The following is a 19,194-nucleotide window of genomic DNA, read 5'->3' as shown; positions in this document are numbered from 1 at the left end:
ACAGTAGTGGGCATCATCATGCTGTTTGTCTCTTAATCTACGGATGTAGGATGACAGAGGATTGATATAGATCTTGTGAGTAGCATTCAAATACAAAAGAGTCTTTGGATGTTCAGATCCCCTTGGGAGGAGATCCCTTTGGCTGTTCAGATCTCCTTGGGAGGATATCCCTTTGGATGTTCAGATCTCCTTGGGAGGAGATCCCTATGGATGTTCAGATCCCCTTGGGAGGAGATCCCTTTGGCTGTTCAGATCCCCTTGGAGCAAAGAGTTATCAAGCTTGGGAATATAATAGCTGCAGCTTGAGAGACTCGGGCAGGTGTCAATGAGGTGAGCTAATGTTGATGAATGGTGGGCCTACCTCCGATGGTCAATGGTCTGCACTGAGTTTGCAGCACTGACCACTCCAGACTTCTTCATTGTGAAGACCGGAGAGAAGACAAGAACGGAGAGGATAAAAGCATGAATGGATAGCGGCACTTCCTAGAGGCCTGCAGCATTCTTAACAGGCTCATAGCTGAACCAGCCCAGTAGCAAGCTGCTACTGAGGGACCAGAGGCAGGGCTGTAACGTTGTAGCTTAGCTTAGAATATACAGAGGGAGCTGTTCAGGAGCCAGAAAGTTTAATCAGTGAGTTGCCTGTATGACCTTCTATGGGCAGAGTTAACTCAATAGTCTTTGCCAGACTAGAGGATTTACTATGCAAGTAATCTTTATCTTTACCAAAATACATAAAGTTTGAACATAATGTAACTTTTGTATCATTACTGGACAGTTTTTATGCATTAAAGTATTTCATAATGTCATATCTTTTGTTAAATCCCAATGGAAACCCAATGGCATCTGAAATTTGTTAGTAATGGCATGGTACTGAATACTGGAAATTGCATAGTAATGAACCCATTAAAGTGAAATTGGCAGAACATGACTATAAATGTAAACACTGGGCCTCCTTACTCCTCATACAGCATCCCCTCTATGTGTCTCAGGGTCGCATGTGCTTTCTTTAGTGACACACACAAATTTTTACTCTGGTTACCCCCCTGAATTACAACAACTAGCTATGAGAGAGTGACCTGGATTCTGATTGCATCACACAGAATCAACAAAATAGTCAAATGAATGAGTAATCTGTTTTTTTTTAACGGGTGATGAATACAAACACAGTTTTCATGTCTCAGATGGAGTTTACAGAGTTGGCAGTTAAGTATGTCACCTTGAATTGTAAGCTAGGAAATTTGCTTGGCCAGTCATTGTAAAGAATAAATAAGGAATGCACATGTCATTCTTATGGAATCAATTTTCAGTGTGTAACCATATTTTATTCAGTGGATATTCTGGAACCAGTAAGGAATGAAGGTTTGCAAGTAGTGTAACATTTTAGAAATGGAGATTTTACCCTCTCCCAACAGGTCCTGACTTATTCATAGACGTTTAACATATAAAATCATACTTTTCTCACACGCTATAGGAACCCTGATAGTTCTCCCACAAGGACAGAGAATGGAGAATCAAGCAAGTAGACCTCTCTCTGTGGTTTTAATTCTCATATAGCGCTTACACAGCACAGTGAATATGTTCAACCCACTTTGTATTTTACAAATGTATTTAACAATATTTTAATCAATTAATTCTGGTTTGATAAAATTCACAAACTACTTTTTATTCAAAAAAATAAAAGGACATGAACAATATCCTCAACTAGAAAGGCTGCCATTTCTTTTGTGTGATTTGTGGGACCCTCTGGTGTACTGTGAACATGTCGCGCTGGTCTGAAAAGCCAGCTCGGCATTTTCCTGGAATTTCCCTGAGGTTGCTACACTTTTCAGAGGATACAGCTGTTTAATTTTGGGGGCATGGGTTGGTTGAGCTTGTTTGTTTAAATTTGAACAAAATCTTTAACTAATGAAAGAGCACAATAACAAAAACAAAATAAAAATAAATCAGTGTCACATTTTCACAAAGGAAAACACTACTTTGATTAAAAGATTTTCCAATCATTCAATTTTTTTTTTAAAAAGGTCACATTTAACTGTATCAACCACGTAATAGGTTCTTAACTAATGATGTTTTGCCATTTAAAATGATATTGTACATTTACACTTACATATGCACTATATAGACATTGTGACAAAGTTCCTCCTCTATCTTGGTGGGCCTCATGCTTATTGGCGGATTTTCTTGCCTCAGAGATTCACCGTGTGGGTTGGGGAACAGCCCAGAGACCTTCCCCTCTGGAAGAACCCACAGTCCAGATCAGTTGGGAGGTTTGGGGGGAACCTGGGCCCGCCCTCTACTCCGGGTTCCAGCCCAGGGCCCTGTGGACTGCAGCTGTCTATAGTGCCTCCTGTAACCGCTGCATGACAGCTACAACTCCCTGGGCTACTTCCCCATGGCCTCCTCCAAACACCTTCCTTATTCTCACCACAGGACCTTCCTCCTGGTGTCTGATAACGCTTGTGCTCCTCAGTCCTCCAGCAGCACAGCACACCCTCACCCTCTCAGCTCCTTGCGCCTCTTGCTCCCAGCTCCTCACACTCCCACCACAAACTGAAGTCAGCTCCTTTTAAAACCCAGGTGCCCTGATTAGCCTGCCTTAATTGATTCTAGCAACTTCTTCTTAATTGGCTCCAGGTGTCCTAATTAGCCTGCCTGCCTTAACTGGTTCTAGCAGGTTCCTGATTACTCTAGTGCAGCCCCTTTCTCTGGTCACTCAGGGAACAGAAAACTACTCATCCAGTGACCAGTATATTTGCCCTCTACCAGACTCCTGTACCCCACTGGTCTGGGTCTGTCACGACATATATCTACAACACATTGGAATATTCTATATTTTGATAAAAGTTGTATACAAGTATGACCTACACACATACTAATGAATTATATATTTTGCCAATACCATATTATGTCTGATGAAAACTGCATGTTTCAATAATAATAATAATAATCAAGATATTAACAATACAAAATGAGGCAGATATAACAAAGTAGCAAATTTGGTAAATTAGACTCTACCACCTTGAAGAGAGAAAATATGCTTGTGGGATAAGTTTTGGATGGAATAAATGATTCCTATTCTTCTTGGGCCTGAGCCTCACCACTGAAGCCTATGGGAATTTTGTCACTGACTTCAATGGGAGCAGAATCAGAGCATCTAATCTCATGCTGGGGGGTTAGACAACAAGCTTGATCTACAGCCTCTACTGTCACCTCCCGGGTCAACTAATGAGTGATTCAGACAAGACACTGTCAACATGACATCTGAAAACAATGTAGAATTGCCATCCATCCAGATGTTCACGCTATGCGGAAAGCAGATATTAAGTACGCCCTCCAGCAAGCTGTAACCAGGGTCCCCATTTTCAGAATAAAACCAGAATAGCAGGGAAGAGTAACCAAACACGTAATGTCTTACCTAGCTATCTTGTCACTGCAAGACATAGTAAGCAGTCTCTCTCCCTGTAATACTCCATCCCACGTCTGGATGGTAGTGGTAGATCGGACTGGAATTGTCCCTTCTCCAGATTCTATTTTTGTCCGTAGCTGTCCTCTTGCTTTACGGTTTGGATGTCTGTCTCCCTGATCTAAATGACAAAGATTGTTTTAAGTCAATTGAAAAACAACTGTCCAGAAGGAGTGGTTATGAAATGAGAGAAGGCAATGTATTTTATGCTGGTAACCATCTTGGAAAAGGTCACAACGTTTGGTAGCAATTTCTATTACTCATTTTAATTTAGCTACAGCATCAAATATCTTTCTTGTATACAATATTCTCCAAAATACATTTGCTATTAAACCAAGCTTTTCAGGAAAGAACATCTCAGATATAGTATTTAGTTCTGAAGTTCAGTTCTGTGCATTTCAGTGCTAGAATGAAATTAACAAATCAGTGAAGTTTAGCCACGTTGGTCCCAGGATATTAGAAAGACAAGGTGGATGAGGTAATATCTATTATTGGACCAACTCTCTCACTGACAGATGTTGGTCCAATAAAAGATATTACCTCGCTCACTTTGTCTCATTAACAAATCAGGAAATTCAGAGAAGAGCAACAAAAATTATTAAAAGGCAGCAATAATGAGGAAGCCCAATGAGTCCCATAAACACACATAGTGAGTTATTGGCTTATCCTTAACAGTATCCAGGATCTTCCCGGCTCTAGCCTAAATGGCCAGTTTGTCTGTTTATATTTAGTTTAAAGTTAATGGCCCAGATTTCCAAGAAGAGAGCTTTCTTCCAAAAAAATAAAAATAAAAATCCATATACAAAAGGCCAGAATTAAAATGACTGCTTATTTCTAACATTGCCATTTGTCTGTAATCAAATAAACGCTAAGCAATTCCTTTATAGCTAGAATCATACCCTCTTGTGCTGCTTCATGTGGTGAGAAAATCCTAGCATCTCCACATGGAGAGGTGCTGATATAGAGATGAAATTGCACATTTTCTTTCAGTTTAAATCCGCCTCGTTCAGACTTGATAAAGATGGATTTTTGTTGATCTTCTTTATTACTGGAATATAAACAAAGAAGAGAACTGTAGTCAAAACCTGAAGAGAAACAAATGCAGGAGATTAAGCCCAGTCTAACTTACTATACATTAAAATTATTAAAGTCTGGCACCAAATGCGGCACCTAAGAGTTATTACAAACCATACAGAAAGAAAAGAAGTTAGAAACAAGAAATAAAGAGTATTTGACATTGCCCAGTGAACTTATAAAGCACCATGAGTAAATGAAACAAAACTATTCATCTGCTAGTCCATTTGATGGCATTTTAATTTTATTTCTACTAATTCAAAGAACAGTTGAATAACTAAAATGTGTTTACACTTTAAAGAACTACATGATTAACTCATAATTCACTCTTTCTGAACCATAATACAAATATAAGAGTTCAATATAGTTATAGATATGCCTCCTTAAATGGGTCTTTGTTTATTCAACTCACACTTTATGACAGGGACCAGAGTTTTCAATCTAAAATGTCAGTAACGTCAGCTATTTTATATGATATTTTTTTCAATGGGACTCCTTAGCTTTGTGTTTCAATTCAAGTAATCACCAGATAGACACATGATGTTCATAGCACAATCTCAGCCTCCTTAAGCTTACCTTACAAACAGCTCAAGTTGTGTGTAAAGAAATTTAAGCAGGCACCTGCGAGATATAATTTCTGCATGGCAATCGTTTAATGCAAGACCACGGTCACTCATGTATTCTCCATTTATGCATTTTGTCCCTGTGGAAACACTTATAACCTGGGCATCCTTCACATCTGTACCTGGGAAACAAATTGCAGAAAGAAAATGTAATTAAATGCACACAAATTTAATAACTGACTTTCTTAAACGAACGTGTTTGAATTCCAAAAAATAAAGTATTTTTCTTCAAACATTTTCGTTACAAAAAAAGCTTCAATCTGAAAGCAGAGGTTACTTACTTGGAACTGGAGGTTCTTCGAGACGTGTGGTCCCTATCTGTATTCCACTGAGGGTAAGGTGCATGCACCATGTGCTCAGAGCCGGAGCTTTTCAAAGTAGTCATGTCCATGGGTCCATGCATGTGCCCTTACATTGCCTCAGGGTTTTGACTAAGGTGGTAAAGGGCAGCAGGGCTGGCCTTAGGGGTGTGTGACAGCTCAGGTGCCGTGGTCAGGGGGGCGCAGTGTGCAGTGCAGAGGTGTGTGCTGCTGGTGGGAAGGGTAGCACCCGGAACAGTGACTGACAGCAGGGAGTGGAGTTTCGGGGCATTGCCCTCCCCCAGCAACTCACAGAGGCAATGCCTGGGGGGTGCCCAGATTTCTTCCTTCTTCCTCCCCATGGAGGAATGTGTTCAGGGGGGTGAGTGGTGACACACGGAGTGCCGGGTGTTGCTGCTCCCTCCCCCCCCCCCCCGAATGTTCCTCTGGGCTGGGAGGGGCGGGGGATGAGCAGCAATACCAGGCTCTCTGTGCGTCCAGGTCACTTTCCCCACCTGGGCTGTGTAGCATCAGGAGCTGCTCTCCTGCCCTCCCTTATGCAGCCCACGTGGGGGGAGTGATCCGGACACAAGGAGCACCTCGCGTTGGAGGGGGTGCAGGGGACTAGGGGAGAAGCGGCACAGGAGGGTTAAGGGAGAAGGATTTGGGGGAGAAGGGGCACAGGAGGGGAGTGTAGGGGTTAGGAGAGAAGGGGATGTGGGAGGGGTTAAGAGAGAAGGGGTGCAGAAGGATTTGGGGGAGAAAGGGAACAGGAGGGGAGTGTAGGGGTTAGGAGAGAAGGGGATGTGGGAGGGGTTAAGAGAGAAGGGGTGCAGAAGGGTTTGGGGGAGAAGGGGCACAGGAGGGGAGTGTAGGGGTTAGGAGAGAAGGGGATGTGGGAGGGGTTAAGAGAGAAGGGGTGCAGAAGGATTTGGGAGAGAAGGGGCACAGGAAGGGAGTGTAGGGGTTAGGAGAGAAGGGGATGTGGGAGGGGTTAAGAGAGAAGGGGTGCAGAAGGATTTGGGGGAGAAGGGGCACAGGAGGGGAGTGTAGGGGTTAGGAGAGAAGGGGATGTGGGAGGGGTTAAGAGAGAAGGGGTGCAGAAGGATTTGGGGGAGAAGGGGCACAGGAGGGGAGTGTAGGGGTTAGGAGAGAAGGGGATGTGGGAGGGGTTAAGAGAGAAGGACTGCAGAAGGATTTGGGGGAGAAGGGGCACAGGAGGGGAGTGTAGGGGTTAGGAGAGAAAGGGGTGCGGAAGGGGTTAGGGAAGAAGGGGTTATTTATTATGATAGTTATTACTGTGGATTTTACAAATAATTTCAGATATACGTTTCAGATTAGATGCCTGAAATCACACTCAGTTTTATCAGTGACACCATCTCTCAGCTTCTCTGCACTAGCACAAAATGAGTCCATCTCCCCCTCCGTCCGCCTAGGTTCTCTCCTTCCCTTACTCTCTTCTTGGGAGTATGCAGAAACCTACCAGCAGGAGCCAAAGGTTTGATCCTGAAACCTCGATGCTGTAAGGAGTCCTTATTCATACACTTGATCCCATTTAACTCAGGAAGGTTCCAGGATCTGTGCCCAGCTCCTGCTGCAGCTCAGCAGTTCAGAGTTTTTGAGCAGCGCTATATTTGTGTTGATTTGTCTGCAAATATTTCAATGTTTTGCTGCTGTCATGAGGAATACAGAACGATTCTATGCTCTACCATACAGTCTTTGTATCCCGAACTAAAATCACATCTGGCAGACTCCTGCTGGCTAGATACAGCACATGTTGCGAGAGATAAAGCATATCTTCTTGCCGATTCGGAGACAGACACTGTAGATGTGTAATGCTGTTAAAATTAGCCTCTTAGAATTTGCACAGGATTTACCCTACAAATTAATTCCTAATAAAGATAATTTCTTCAGAATAAGCACTGGAATCATCCTTTGTAATACTAATTAGCCTAATCCAATTATTTTTGTTAAGATTGTTTAATAGCAGACAATATATGTCCAAGTCCAAAATTTATATCCTTTATGCCCTTGTTTTTGCATTTGTTTATATATTTTTATTATTGCTTTTTGTTTTTTAGCTAACATAGAAGTTGCTAGGTGGTTGCTATACAATTATAACAAGAGAACCCAGGCGAACCAAGCGTGGTATGTTCTGTATTGTGTTTGACTGATTATTGTGAATATGTTTTTTAAGCCTTAATCTCTTGATACTCCAATTCCACAGCTACGGATACTAGAAATTTCTGTAGTAGATGCTGGAGTGCTCATCCTGTTTTATTGGAACTTCTGTTTTAGATTACTTACCTCCCACTTTTTTAAAAATTACAAACACAAACAAAAGAGGTAAAATAAGTCTTTACCCTATTTGTTTGTTTTAAAATATTAACTCTGCAATTACAGACCAGCAAGAAGGAAAGCTGATCTATAAATGATCCTTTCTCATGGCATTGTATTAAACCATCTGGACAGAGAAGATATATGAGACAAGCTCTAGGAAGTAACATCTTTTATGATGTACTGAAAGATTTGTTGTTCTGTATAGCGTTTTGAAGTTGAAACGTCCCCTCCCCAAATCACGTGATGTGACAGTGTGACAAATTTCTTGTAACTTAGCAGTTCTCTGTTTTTTTGCCTTCAGAGTTTGGTGGCCAGAGAATGGCGGCTGCTGACCAGGCACCCAACTCTGAAGGCAGCACTGCCACCACTAGCAGCGCAGAAGTAACGGGGCAATACACCATAAACCACACTTTGTTCTTTGTAGGTAAAAGGCCAGGGGCCCCATGTACAGCAAAGGAGTGGAGCTGCCGTTCCTCATTTGAGGCGTGTGGTTTGGGAAAGAAAGCAGGCAGGTGTGTGGGTTGGTTGTGGTGGAAGCAGGAAACCACCTTTGGTAGAAATTTAGGATGCAGGTGAATTGAGACCTTGTCCTTATGGAATGTAGTGAAAGAGGGGATTTCCATCATAGCTATCAGTTCACCAGCCCTCCTTGGAAGGGTAATGGTGACCAGAAAGGCTACTTTCATAGAAAGAAGAGAAAGAGGGCAAGAGGCTGAAAGTTCAAAGGGGAGTTCATCCCTCTGGCGCACCTGGCATTGGCCACTGTTGGAAGACACAATACTGGGCTGGATGGACCTTTGGTCTGACCCAATATGGCCATTCTTATGTTCTAATGACATGAGGACTAAGTTCAGGTTCCATTGAGGAGCAATAGCCGGTATAGGCAGATATTTGTGTACAAGGCCCTTCCAGAATCTGGTAGTCAAGAGTGGGTGAAGATGAAGTTCCCCTCCATGGGAGGGTGGAAGGCACTAATGGCCGCTATGTGTACTTTGATGGAGTTGAGAGTGAGCACTAAGGTCTTTAGAGAGAGAAAATAGTCTAATAGCATGGGGATGCCCATGGCCTTGGGGGCAACACCTCTACGTAGGGCCCAGGTAGTGAAACAGGTCCATTTGGCCTAGTAGGATCACCTTGTGGACTCCTTTCTGCAATTAGAGAGGATGTCTCAGATTGCCTGTGAGCATTTCTGCATTAGCAGAGGCATCCATTCAAATACCACACTGTGAGGTGAAGCGCCCTCGGTGTGCCATTGTGTTGCGTGAGTAGCTGTGGGAATGTTGGGAGCAGGAGTGATGGACGCTTTGACATGTGGAGAAGAAAAGGAAACCAGAACTGGGGAGGCCAATATGGAGTAATTAGGGTGACCATCGCTCTCTCCCGTCTGAGTTTGTGCAGAACGTGTGGCAATAGAGGGCACTATATTAAACCATAGCTGATCTGGCCTGACCAGTCGATGATCAGGGCGTCCCTTATGAGTGGACATTGAGTCGTCTCCTCAAACAGTACTGAATGCACTTGGTGTTGGCGAGATGTAAAGAGGTCCCTGATCGGGGTTTCCCAGTGGCCGAAAATGTCCGCAACTACCGCATCATGCAATTCGCATTCGTGGTGAGCTACAAAGTTTCTGCCGAGAGCATTGGCAAGTACGTTCAGAGTTCCCGGTAGGCAGGCTGCCGACAGGAGGATATGATGTGAAATGCATTTCCAGAAGTGTACCGCTTCCACACATAGTGCTCAGGACCGTGTGCCCCCTTGCTTGTTTATGTAGTAAACCCGTAGTGCTGTTGTCTGACATAATGAGGACATGATGAGAATGGATAGTTGTTAAGAATGTATGACATGCCTTGAGTACTGCTCGAAGTTCCAGGATGCTGATGTGCATCCTGGCTTCCCGAATGGTCCAAGTGCCTCACATCATGTGGTCTCCCTTGTGGGCACCCCAGCCTTTGAGTGACGTATCCATTATAATTGTAACACTTGAGGAGAATGAAAGGAAGGGCGTGTGGAGTGGGTTTGTCCACCATTGGAGGGAAGAGAGGACTTCTGGTGGAATGTTGAGAATGGCATCCATGGACTGGTGCACGGGAGAGAAGACTCCCTGCAGCAAGAGCTGGAGATAGAGGAATCTCAGGCGAGCGAAGGGCATGATATATGTGCATGCTGCCATGTGACCGAGGAGGGAAAGGCAAGTTCTGGCTGATACCAAGGGGCTGGAAGTCACTAAGGTGATCAGGTTCAGTAAGCTTTGGAATCTGTCTTTTGGGAGATAAGAGTGTGTGGAGGCCATGCTGATGCATACTCCTATGAATTCTAGGGATTGTGTAGGGCGTAAAGTTGATTTTTCTGGGTTGATGCTTACTCCTAGGGCGGAGAGGAATAGAAGAAGCTGGGATGCCAATTCTCGAGTCTCTTCTCTGAATCGTGCCACCAGCAGTCAATTATCTAGATAAGGGAAGAGGAAAAACTACTTGTCACCAGAGGTGAGCCATTACAACACAGAAAACTTTTGTGAAATCTCATGAAGAAGTGGTAAGTCCAAATGGGAGACCCCAGTATTGAAAGTGCCGAGGATCCACCATGAACCTCAGGAATCATCTGTGGGTCACACGTATGTCACGATAGATGTAGGCATCCTGCATATCTAGAGCCATGAACCACATGCCTTTTTCTAGTGATGGGATGATTGCCATGCGGAACTTTGGTTTTCGAAAGAATCGGCTGACGTGTCAGAGATCCAAGATTGGTCTCCAACCTCCCTTCTTCTTGGATATGAGGAAGTAGTTGGGAGTAGAATCCTGTGCCCTAAATGTCTGCAGGGACTGGCTCCATTGCTCCTCTTTGCAGGAGGGAGTTACCTCTATGGCAAGAACACTGTTCATAGAATCACAGAAGATTAGGGCTGGAAGAGACCTCAGGAACAGGACCAACCCCAACTAAAACATCCCAGCCAGGGCTTTTTCAAGCTAGGCCTTAAAAACCTCTAAGGATGGAGATTCCACCATCTCACCAGACAACCCATTCCAGTGCTTCACCACCCTCCTACTGAAATAGTTTTTCCTAATATCCAACCTAAACCTCCCCCACTGCAACTTGCGATCATTGCTCCTTGCTCTGTCATTTGCCACCACTGAGAACAGCCGAGCTCCATCCTCTTTGGAACCCCCCTTCAGTAGTTGAAGGCTGCTATCAAATCCCCCCTCACTCTTCTCTTCTGCAGACTAAATAAGCCCAGTTCCCTCAGCTTCTCCTCGTAAGTCATGTGCCCCAGCTCCCTAATCATTTTTGTTGCTCTCTGCTGGACTCTCTCCAATTTGTCCACATCCTTTCTGTAGTGGGGGCCCAAAACTGGACGCAGCACTCCAGATGTGGCCTCACCAGTGCCGAATAGAGGGGAACGATCACGTCCCTCGATCTGCTGACAATGCTCCTACTAATGCAGCCTCATATGCCGTTAGCCTTCTTGGCAACAAGGGCAGACTATTGACTCATATCCAGCTTCTCGTCCACTGTAATCCCCAGGTCCTTTTCTGCAGAACTGCTGCTTAGCCAGTCGGTCCCCAGCCTGTAGCGGTGCATGGGATTCTTCTGTCCTAGGTGAAGGACTCTGCACTTGTCCTTATTGAACCTCATCAGATTTCTTTTGGCCCAATCCTCCAATTTGTCTAGATCACTCTGGACCCTATCCCTACCCTTTAGCATATCTACCTCTCCCCGCAGCTTAGTGTCATCCGCAAACTTGCTGAGGGTGCAATCCATCCCATCATCCAGATCATTAATGAAGATGTTGAACAAAACTGGCCCCAGGACAGACCCCTCGGGCACTCCGCTTGATACCGGCTGCCAACTAGACATCGAGCCATTGATCACTACCCGTTGAGCCCGAGGACCTAGCCAGCTTTCTATCCATCTTATAGTCCATTCATCCAATCCATACTTCTTTAATTTGCTGGCAAGAATACTGTGGGGGCCATAACAAAAGCTTTGCTAAAGTCAAGATATATCACGTCCACCGCTTTATAACCTATTACGCACCTGGTTACAACTTCAGTGTTTCTAGTAATGCTTCAATTGAGTCCCACTCTCATGAAGAATTTTTTGCACTTTGTGTTGAGTGCAGCGGCAACAAGATCCACTTCTGGAAGCCCCACTTGGTTAGAAATATGCTGTTGAGGACTCGTGAGTCCAGGAGAATTGCCTGCTGAGATTGTTGGCCATGGTGTTCTGTATACCTGGGAGGTAAGAAGCACAAATTCTAGAGTTTTATTCCTTTGGCACAAAGCAAGGGAGAGCATGCCTCGCCCTCTTGATTGATGTACAACATGCAGGCCATGTTGTCTGTTGTAACCTTGATAAATTTGACTCTCATCAGTAGAAGCATTTCTGACTGTTTTCAATTCTAGAAGGTTGATGTGAAGAAGACGCTCTTGAGAAGACCATTTGCCTTGAATGGTGTGACACCCTAGATATGCTCCCCATCCCAAAAGGGACACATCTAATGTTATAATCATGGTAGTAGGAGGTTGAATGAAAGGAACTCTTGCACAGACTTTAAAGGGGTCCTTCCACCAATTGACTGAGTCCAAAATACAATGGGGAACAGACATCCGTTTTTCTTGAGTGCTTGCTCGGCATATAAACTGACTTGAGCCATCCCTGGAAGCACTGAAGATGTATCCAGGCATGTTGGGTTACGACGGTACCAGCTGCCATATATTCTAATAGCTGGAGACAATTTCTTGCTGGGCTTCAAGGACTTACCTGAACCTTTGAAATTAGATTTTTTTTAGGGTTGCGAACCTGTCCATGGGAGCACATGATACTGGGAATGATTGTAGTTTATTGTAAAATGAAGAAATCTCTTGTGACATGAAAATACACATCAAGGGTCACAAACCAATCATTGGAATCTAAAGAAGGAATTATAGCTGCAAGGGTCACCATCCTGAATTTTTGTGGTTTCACTTAATTGTTTAGATGCAGTTTAGAGCTAACATTGGTCTCCGTCCTCCATTCTTTTTGGGACCCAGTAAGCACTTGTAATAGAAACTCTTTCTCCTATTCTGGACTAGAACTGGTTCTGTGGGCCCTAAGCACAGAAGAAAGGCAACTTTCTGTCTCAGCAATTGATCATGAGATTGGTCCCTGAAAAGGGATGGGGAAGGAGAATAAGAGGGAGGGATGGAGATGAAATGGATGGAATAATCAGGCACTATCATCTCCAAAACCAATTTGTTGGATATTATTCTCTCCCATGTAGGTTGGAAATGGGAAACATGGTATCCAAAAGGGGGGTGGGAAAGGACGGTGAGACTATAGGCTCCAGTAGAGTAGGTGATTAAGAGTTTTTAGCAAATCTTTCAAAGTGTGAAACTCATCAGCAGACTCAGAGAATAGCTTGACACCATCAGAAGGACGGTCCCCAACAGTACTCTGTACTTCCATAGAGAAGTTAGCCAACTGGAGCCATGATCTTCATCAGCTCCTGAAATTGTCTAAACTCATCTGCAGTGGAAGATGGTGGAGGCATTACAGCCTCATCTGGCAATGCTGAAGAAATACTTGTGTGAAGTGTTACCTCCTTGTCAGCCCTTGTCTCTTGCTCCTCAAAGTTCTCTAATGGCTCAGGTTGATGAGGTGGTAGCGAAGATGCAGGAGAATGCCTCTGAGAGGGACTTGGGACCTTTAAGAATTGTTGGTGATATAGGGCCCAGAGATACCAATAAGGTCACTGAGAGGGCTCCAGAGCATAGGAGAAGGCACCCATCACTGGTCACACCAACTAAATTGTGGTCAAGGTTTCCTGTCCCCAACAGTCTCTAAGTAGCAGAGTAGTGACTTGTAGAGTAAAGAGGAGATCCCTGAATTGAAACCTGAGTCAGAAGAATCATCCTCAACATATTTCAGAGAAGGTAATAACTTTCACCCTAGATGGTTGATGCCAGTGAAGCAGGAGGTCTCGATGAAAAATGTGAAGTCTGTAACACAGAAGATCATGGTACAGATAACTGTTCGGTAATGGAAGCTCCACTAGGTAATGGAGATTCCAACATAAAAAGATCTCTTAACTATCTAACTCCTGCGGTAGTGATGATATGTGAATGGGAGTTGAGAAGGATCCTGTGTAGACTGACATCGGCACCAAGGTAGGGACTTATCTAGAATGCATCGGTGCTGTGGGCACTAAATGCTTCCACTGAGTATGTTCTGACTCAGGCAGTACTAATAGAACAGTCAGGGACAGTGTATGGATACCAAAGATACAGTAGAGTCTGATGGTGCAGACTTCTTTGAAGTTGAATGTCTACTAGAATGGACATGACCACCCAATGCTGAACAAGTTTTCGGTACCAAATCCAGCTTATTGGTAGAGTGGCTTTTAGAGGAAGCCTTAGATGATTTCACGGTATTGGAACCACTCAAATTCTCAACAGTACAGCTTTTAGGACCTGTGGTCCCCAAAACAGTTTTTTCAATTGGTGAACGAAACTTCTTAGTAGGAGACCTAACATTCTTGCTCCTCTTGTCAGAACACACAGTCTTACTGCACAAGCCTCTTGATACCACAGATGCAGAAGCAGGTGCTGTATCCATCGAGGGTCTTGGTGACCAGGATCCCGAGGTAGAGGGGCACTAAATGTGCTTGGAGATTGGTGTAAAGGGAGATTCTCGGAGCCTGGGTCAGTGGCCAGTCTTGCTTCATCATTAACAATTTAAATTTTATTTCTCTATTTTTAAAAAATCTGCTTTTGAAGGAGAAGCAGATCTTATATTTGGCTCGTATATGAATGTCTCCCAAACAACGGAGGAGACGAGAGTGTCTGTCACTGACTAGGATAGATTTCTAGCAGGAAAGACGGTGTGCTAAACCTGGGTATCCTGGCATACCCCATATTCCAGAATAACCCCTCAAGTGGAAAAAGAACAAATGGGGAAAAAATAACAACAGACTCTCTGAACTAAATACTACAACTAAACTAAACTAAACTAAACTAAGAAACAGAAAAAACGATGTTTAACTAACTACATGTAAGTGAAGCAGGCATGCTTGATGCTCCATCTCAGGCCGAAAGCAATCAAGAAGGAACTGAGGGCAGTTTGCCTGTGCAGCTCTATATATTCTCAGTACAGAGCATGAGGATGTGCATAGAGCAAGTGTGGGCAGAAGGGGCACTGCTACTGAAAATCTCTGATAGAAGGCGACTGGTGGCACATGCGCACCGAAGTGGAGCTCCTACAGGGATATTACTTGAAGAAGAACTTTGCTGCAGTGCCTACAATAAAGACCTTGCAAAGTCTTTACTTTAATTATTTTGTTATTCACTCCATCATTATGATTATGCATTAAAAATGTCCCAGAGCAGTTTGAGGAAAGAAAAATTAAGTGTAAAGATAAATGTTTTCTAACTATCAAGGTATTTATATTGTGTCCATCACCGTGGCATCTGAACACTTAAAAGTAGTACTGATTAGGTTTTTTTTTACCTGTTGTCATGACAATTCCAGCAAGAACTTTTCTACGTGCATGGGGAGATGTGAAATTATCAGTCAGATCACTGAATTTATCCACAACCAAGCGTGCAACAGCATCAGCTAAAACCTGCAAAATCACAGAAATACATGTTAGAGAGAATCAAACAAGAAACAACTATTAAATGGTGGCATTTAATATGATGGATTAAAAAAAATCATACACACTGTTAATTTTTTATCCTCCACTGATTAGGGCCAAGATTTCCCAGAGTCCACTAACTCTTGGTGCCCTACTTGAGATATCTAGCATCTGATTTTCCAGGATGCTGAGCAGAACACCTCCTAAAGACCTCAACTGGAGTTTTGGTTCTTGGACCTTAATTTGAAAACCTAAAAACTGAAGGACCTAAAAGTAGTGACAATTTTGAAAAATTGGGCCTGGGTGAAAAAACGAATGGCAGAAAGATTCAATGCTTGTATCTCAACATACATCATCTTAAAGTCCTAAACAAGAGTCAATGCTTTTTATCCTTGTATCTCAAAAATACTTAATTTCAATGACCTAATCACTGGGCCTGAAAATAATACCAAAATACAACAAAAATCAGTCATCTTGACTAACATATAAAAATCCTTTATTAGACCAGAAATAGTTATTTATTTTTTACATTTATAAAAATGTGCCCTTCCCTCAGCTTTAGGTGAATATACATTATTTTATTTTGTTTTATTACAAAAAATATACACATTTTTAAATGGACAATTTCAACATAAAATTTAATGATGGCCATCGAAAATAAAGAAGTATTAATGAAATGAAATTAATGAAAGCCTGGAATAATAGAGGCGGCTTTGCAATTTGCCCTGAGCATCAACAAACTTATGGTCTGTCAGACTGCGAGTGAAGACTAGTTGCAGATTTAAGGAAAACTCCTTGAAAATGACCTACCACCAGCTTGTTTAAATCTCGAGATTGTTAGTTCCAGCACCACAGCTGATCTCAACATATCATGTCAGGAAAGAAGCTGTCTTTAAGGTAGCCAGAAAACACAGAATTTAGAGGTTTGTAAGTCAAAATCAACATCTTGAATTTCACCTGGAAACAAATTGGAAGCCAATGCTGACTATGGAGCAATGATGCTATTTGTGAAAATATTGCTAAATAAGTAAAATATTGCATTTGGAAGTAGCTGAATGGTTTTCATATTCATATTCATATTCACAGCAGTTCCACAGAATACAGTGCAGTAATCCAATTTGGAGATGACGATGGCATGGACAATTATGGAAGTTCCATGTTCAAAGGAAATGCTTGAAACCTTCTAGCCAACCATGCAGTTGGCAAAAAGGCATTCTTGGCCACAGCTACCACTTAGACATCCAGAAGCAGTGGAGGATGTAACAGGACCCACAAATTGTGAATCTGACTATGCACTGGTGACAGGGGTGGCTCTATGTTTTTTGCCGCCCCAAGCATGGCAGGCAGGTGGCATGCTTGCGGGAGGTCCGCCGGTGCTGCGCCATCGGCGTCCCCACCTCCAAATTGCCGCCGAAGCCGTGGGACCAGCGGACCTCCTGCAGGCATGCTGCTGAAAGCTGTCGGCCTGCCGCCCTCACAGCAACCGGCAGGCCGCTCCCCGCGGCTTGCCGCCCCAGGCACGCGCTTGCCGTGCTGGTGCCTGGAGCTGCCCCTGACTGGTGAGCATGCTCTCCCAATTGAGAGAACGGATATAACCTCCATAATTTCTCTCATAGTCTTCTCCAGCCTACTACCATCATTACCTTTTCTTATACAGACAGACTGGGCCTTGGCAAGCTACCTCTCATCTAAGCTCCATCTTGGCTAGACACTGGGAAAGCAGATAGACCATACCATCAAGATGTGACAGAATAGAGAGTTGTTTATTATTGGTATATTGAAGACAGTGCAGCTCCACTTCCACCCTATCTCACATAATGATCACATATGGAGGAGATAGTTCAGTGGTTTGAGCATTGGCCTGCTAAACCCAGGGCTGTGAGTTCAATCCTTGAGGGGCCCACTTAAGGATCTGGGGCAAAATCAGTACTTGGTCCTGCTAGTGAAGGCAGGGGGCTGGACTCGATGACCTTTCAAGGTCCCTTCCAGTTCTAGGAGATAGGATATCTCCACTAATTTAGGGGAGAGCTGAAGTAATGGAACCCTGAGGTCCCATCCATAAGAGAGCTATTGGGGCTAAGAAGCATTTGTCCACAACGACCCTCTGGGTCCTATCAGGGAAGAGAAAAACCACTCAAGAGCTGTTCTCTCTACCCTAGACAGGGTCACAGGCATTCACGAATACCTTATGGTCAACAATACCAAAAGTTGCTGACAGATCTAAAAGAAAAAACATAGACATGAGAACATAATCAGACCTAACACCAGATTCTCATAGATCAAGGAAACCCAAAGGCTATAGACATTGTCAGAGTTGATTCACCACAACCTTCTCAACAATTTTCCTTGGAAACTGAGCGATGAGAAATAATGTGACAATTAGCAGAATTCTCAATGCCTGTGTCCTTCCTGGCTGACTTTACTGGCCAAGAAGGACATGTGTCCAGCTTGCAGGCCATAACCCTAAGCTCTTTGAACTTTTCCAAAAGCTTGGTGAGTGGCGCTGGCTAAAACTCAGAGAAAACTGCATTTGTTGCTAGCTTTAGACCTGGTTCTGTCATTATAGAGACTGACAATAAAGTCTGAAGACCAGTAGTCATATATCCAAAGTAGATGAGAGGAATATATCAAGCAAATTTAAGGCCTACTTGTTATTTGTTCTTTTTGAAAACTACACTTTTTCATGCTTTTCGCTGGCTAACTATTGCACATAAGGATTCAGTTATGAAGAATAATGACAATAGATTAAAACAAGATAGCTAATACAACTATGGCTTCTTTTATGAAGAACAGGATTTGCTATTGAGAAAGCTAGGCACGTGCACAAAGAAACTCGTCTTGGTCAGTGTAGCTGTTTTGTTGCAGATCCTGTAATTTGGAAAACCATTCAGCCAGAAAATTTAAGCTTTACTTGAGGCCCAGCATTGAACCCAGACCAGAGTCCCAGTTCAGTGCTTAACCTCAAGAATACTACCAGGTCAACAAATTGGGTCTCCTAGCTGCAAAGCTGGAGATCTAGTTTTTAACATTACCAGACCTAACCGCCCAACCTGTCCCAAACCACAACTTGATGGATCTTCCAGAAGAACTTGGCTTGCAGCTGGAAACCACCAGCCAAAGGGATGTCATATGTGACAGGGTCAGGCCAGATGGCTACAGGAGAGTGCTGGAAGACAGATATATTAGCCCCAGGATAACCAGGTCCCTTGTGAAAAGGTTCCAGGGCCGGCTCTAGGCTTTTTGCCGCCCCAAGCAAACATACATACATACATAAATAAATAAATAAATAAATAAATAAATGCTGCCTCTGGAATTGTGCCACCCCAAGCACATGCTTGCTTTGCTGGTGCCTAGAGCCGGTCCTGAAAGGTTCAACAGGACCCTCAAGGCCATGATAAGTAAAGTGGTAAGTCGGGATGGGAAAGACTGGTACACACTACTGCCTTACCTCATGTTCGCCATCCAGGAGGTTCCTCAGGCTTCCACTGAGTTTTCCCCTTCGAGCTATTATACGGGTGCCAACCCTGTGGCATATTAGACATAGCCAGGGAAATCTGGGAGGAAGACCCAATGCGGGGAGAAACATAATTGAGCACATGCTACAGATGAGAGACTGGATAGCCCGAGTCACCCTTATCGTACGGGAGCACTTGGAGAAAGTGCAGGAGGCCCAATGAGCCCACTACAACCACCAAGCAAAGATTTGATGGTTCTAACCTGGAGACCGGGCGATGCTATTGGTACCCATGGCAGAGAGTAAGCTCTTGGCCCAGTGGCAAGGGC

At 43.7% G+C, this 19,194-nt stretch overlaps 1 protein-coding gene across 14 annotated transcripts in view; it reads right to left on the bottom strand.

Moving 5' to 3' along the window:
• ADARB1 (adenosine deaminase RNA specific B1) overlaps positions 1-19,194 on the bottom strand; it is a 232,161-nt gene that overhangs the window by 35,860 nt on the left and 177,107 nt on the right. For 13 of the 14 annotated variants that reach the window (XM_065562289.1, XM_065562279.1, XM_065562283.1 and 10 more), the window contains 4 exons: positions 15,285-15,399; positions 5,114-5,282; positions 4,363-4,511; positions 3,416-3,584 (listed from right to left, as the gene is read on the bottom strand). In XM_065562289.1, coding sequence (XP_065418361.1) covers positions 3,416-3,584; positions 4,363-4,511; positions 5,114-5,282; positions 15,285-15,399 — 602 coding nt within the window. The remainder of the gene's footprint in view (positions 1-3,415; positions 3,585-4,362; positions 4,512-5,113; positions 5,283-15,284; positions 15,400-19,194) is intronic. The other variant, XM_065562280.1, reaches the window with a different exon arrangement.

Source organism: Chrysemys picta, chromosome 11, assembly GCF_011386835.1.
Source record: "Chrysemys picta bellii isolate R12L10 chromosome 11, ASM1138683v2, whole genome shotgun sequence".
NCBI classification, from domain to species: Eukaryota; Metazoa; Chordata; order Testudines; family Emydidae; genus Chrysemys; species Chrysemys picta.
This window is presented reverse-complemented; position numbering and strand designations above follow the sequence as displayed.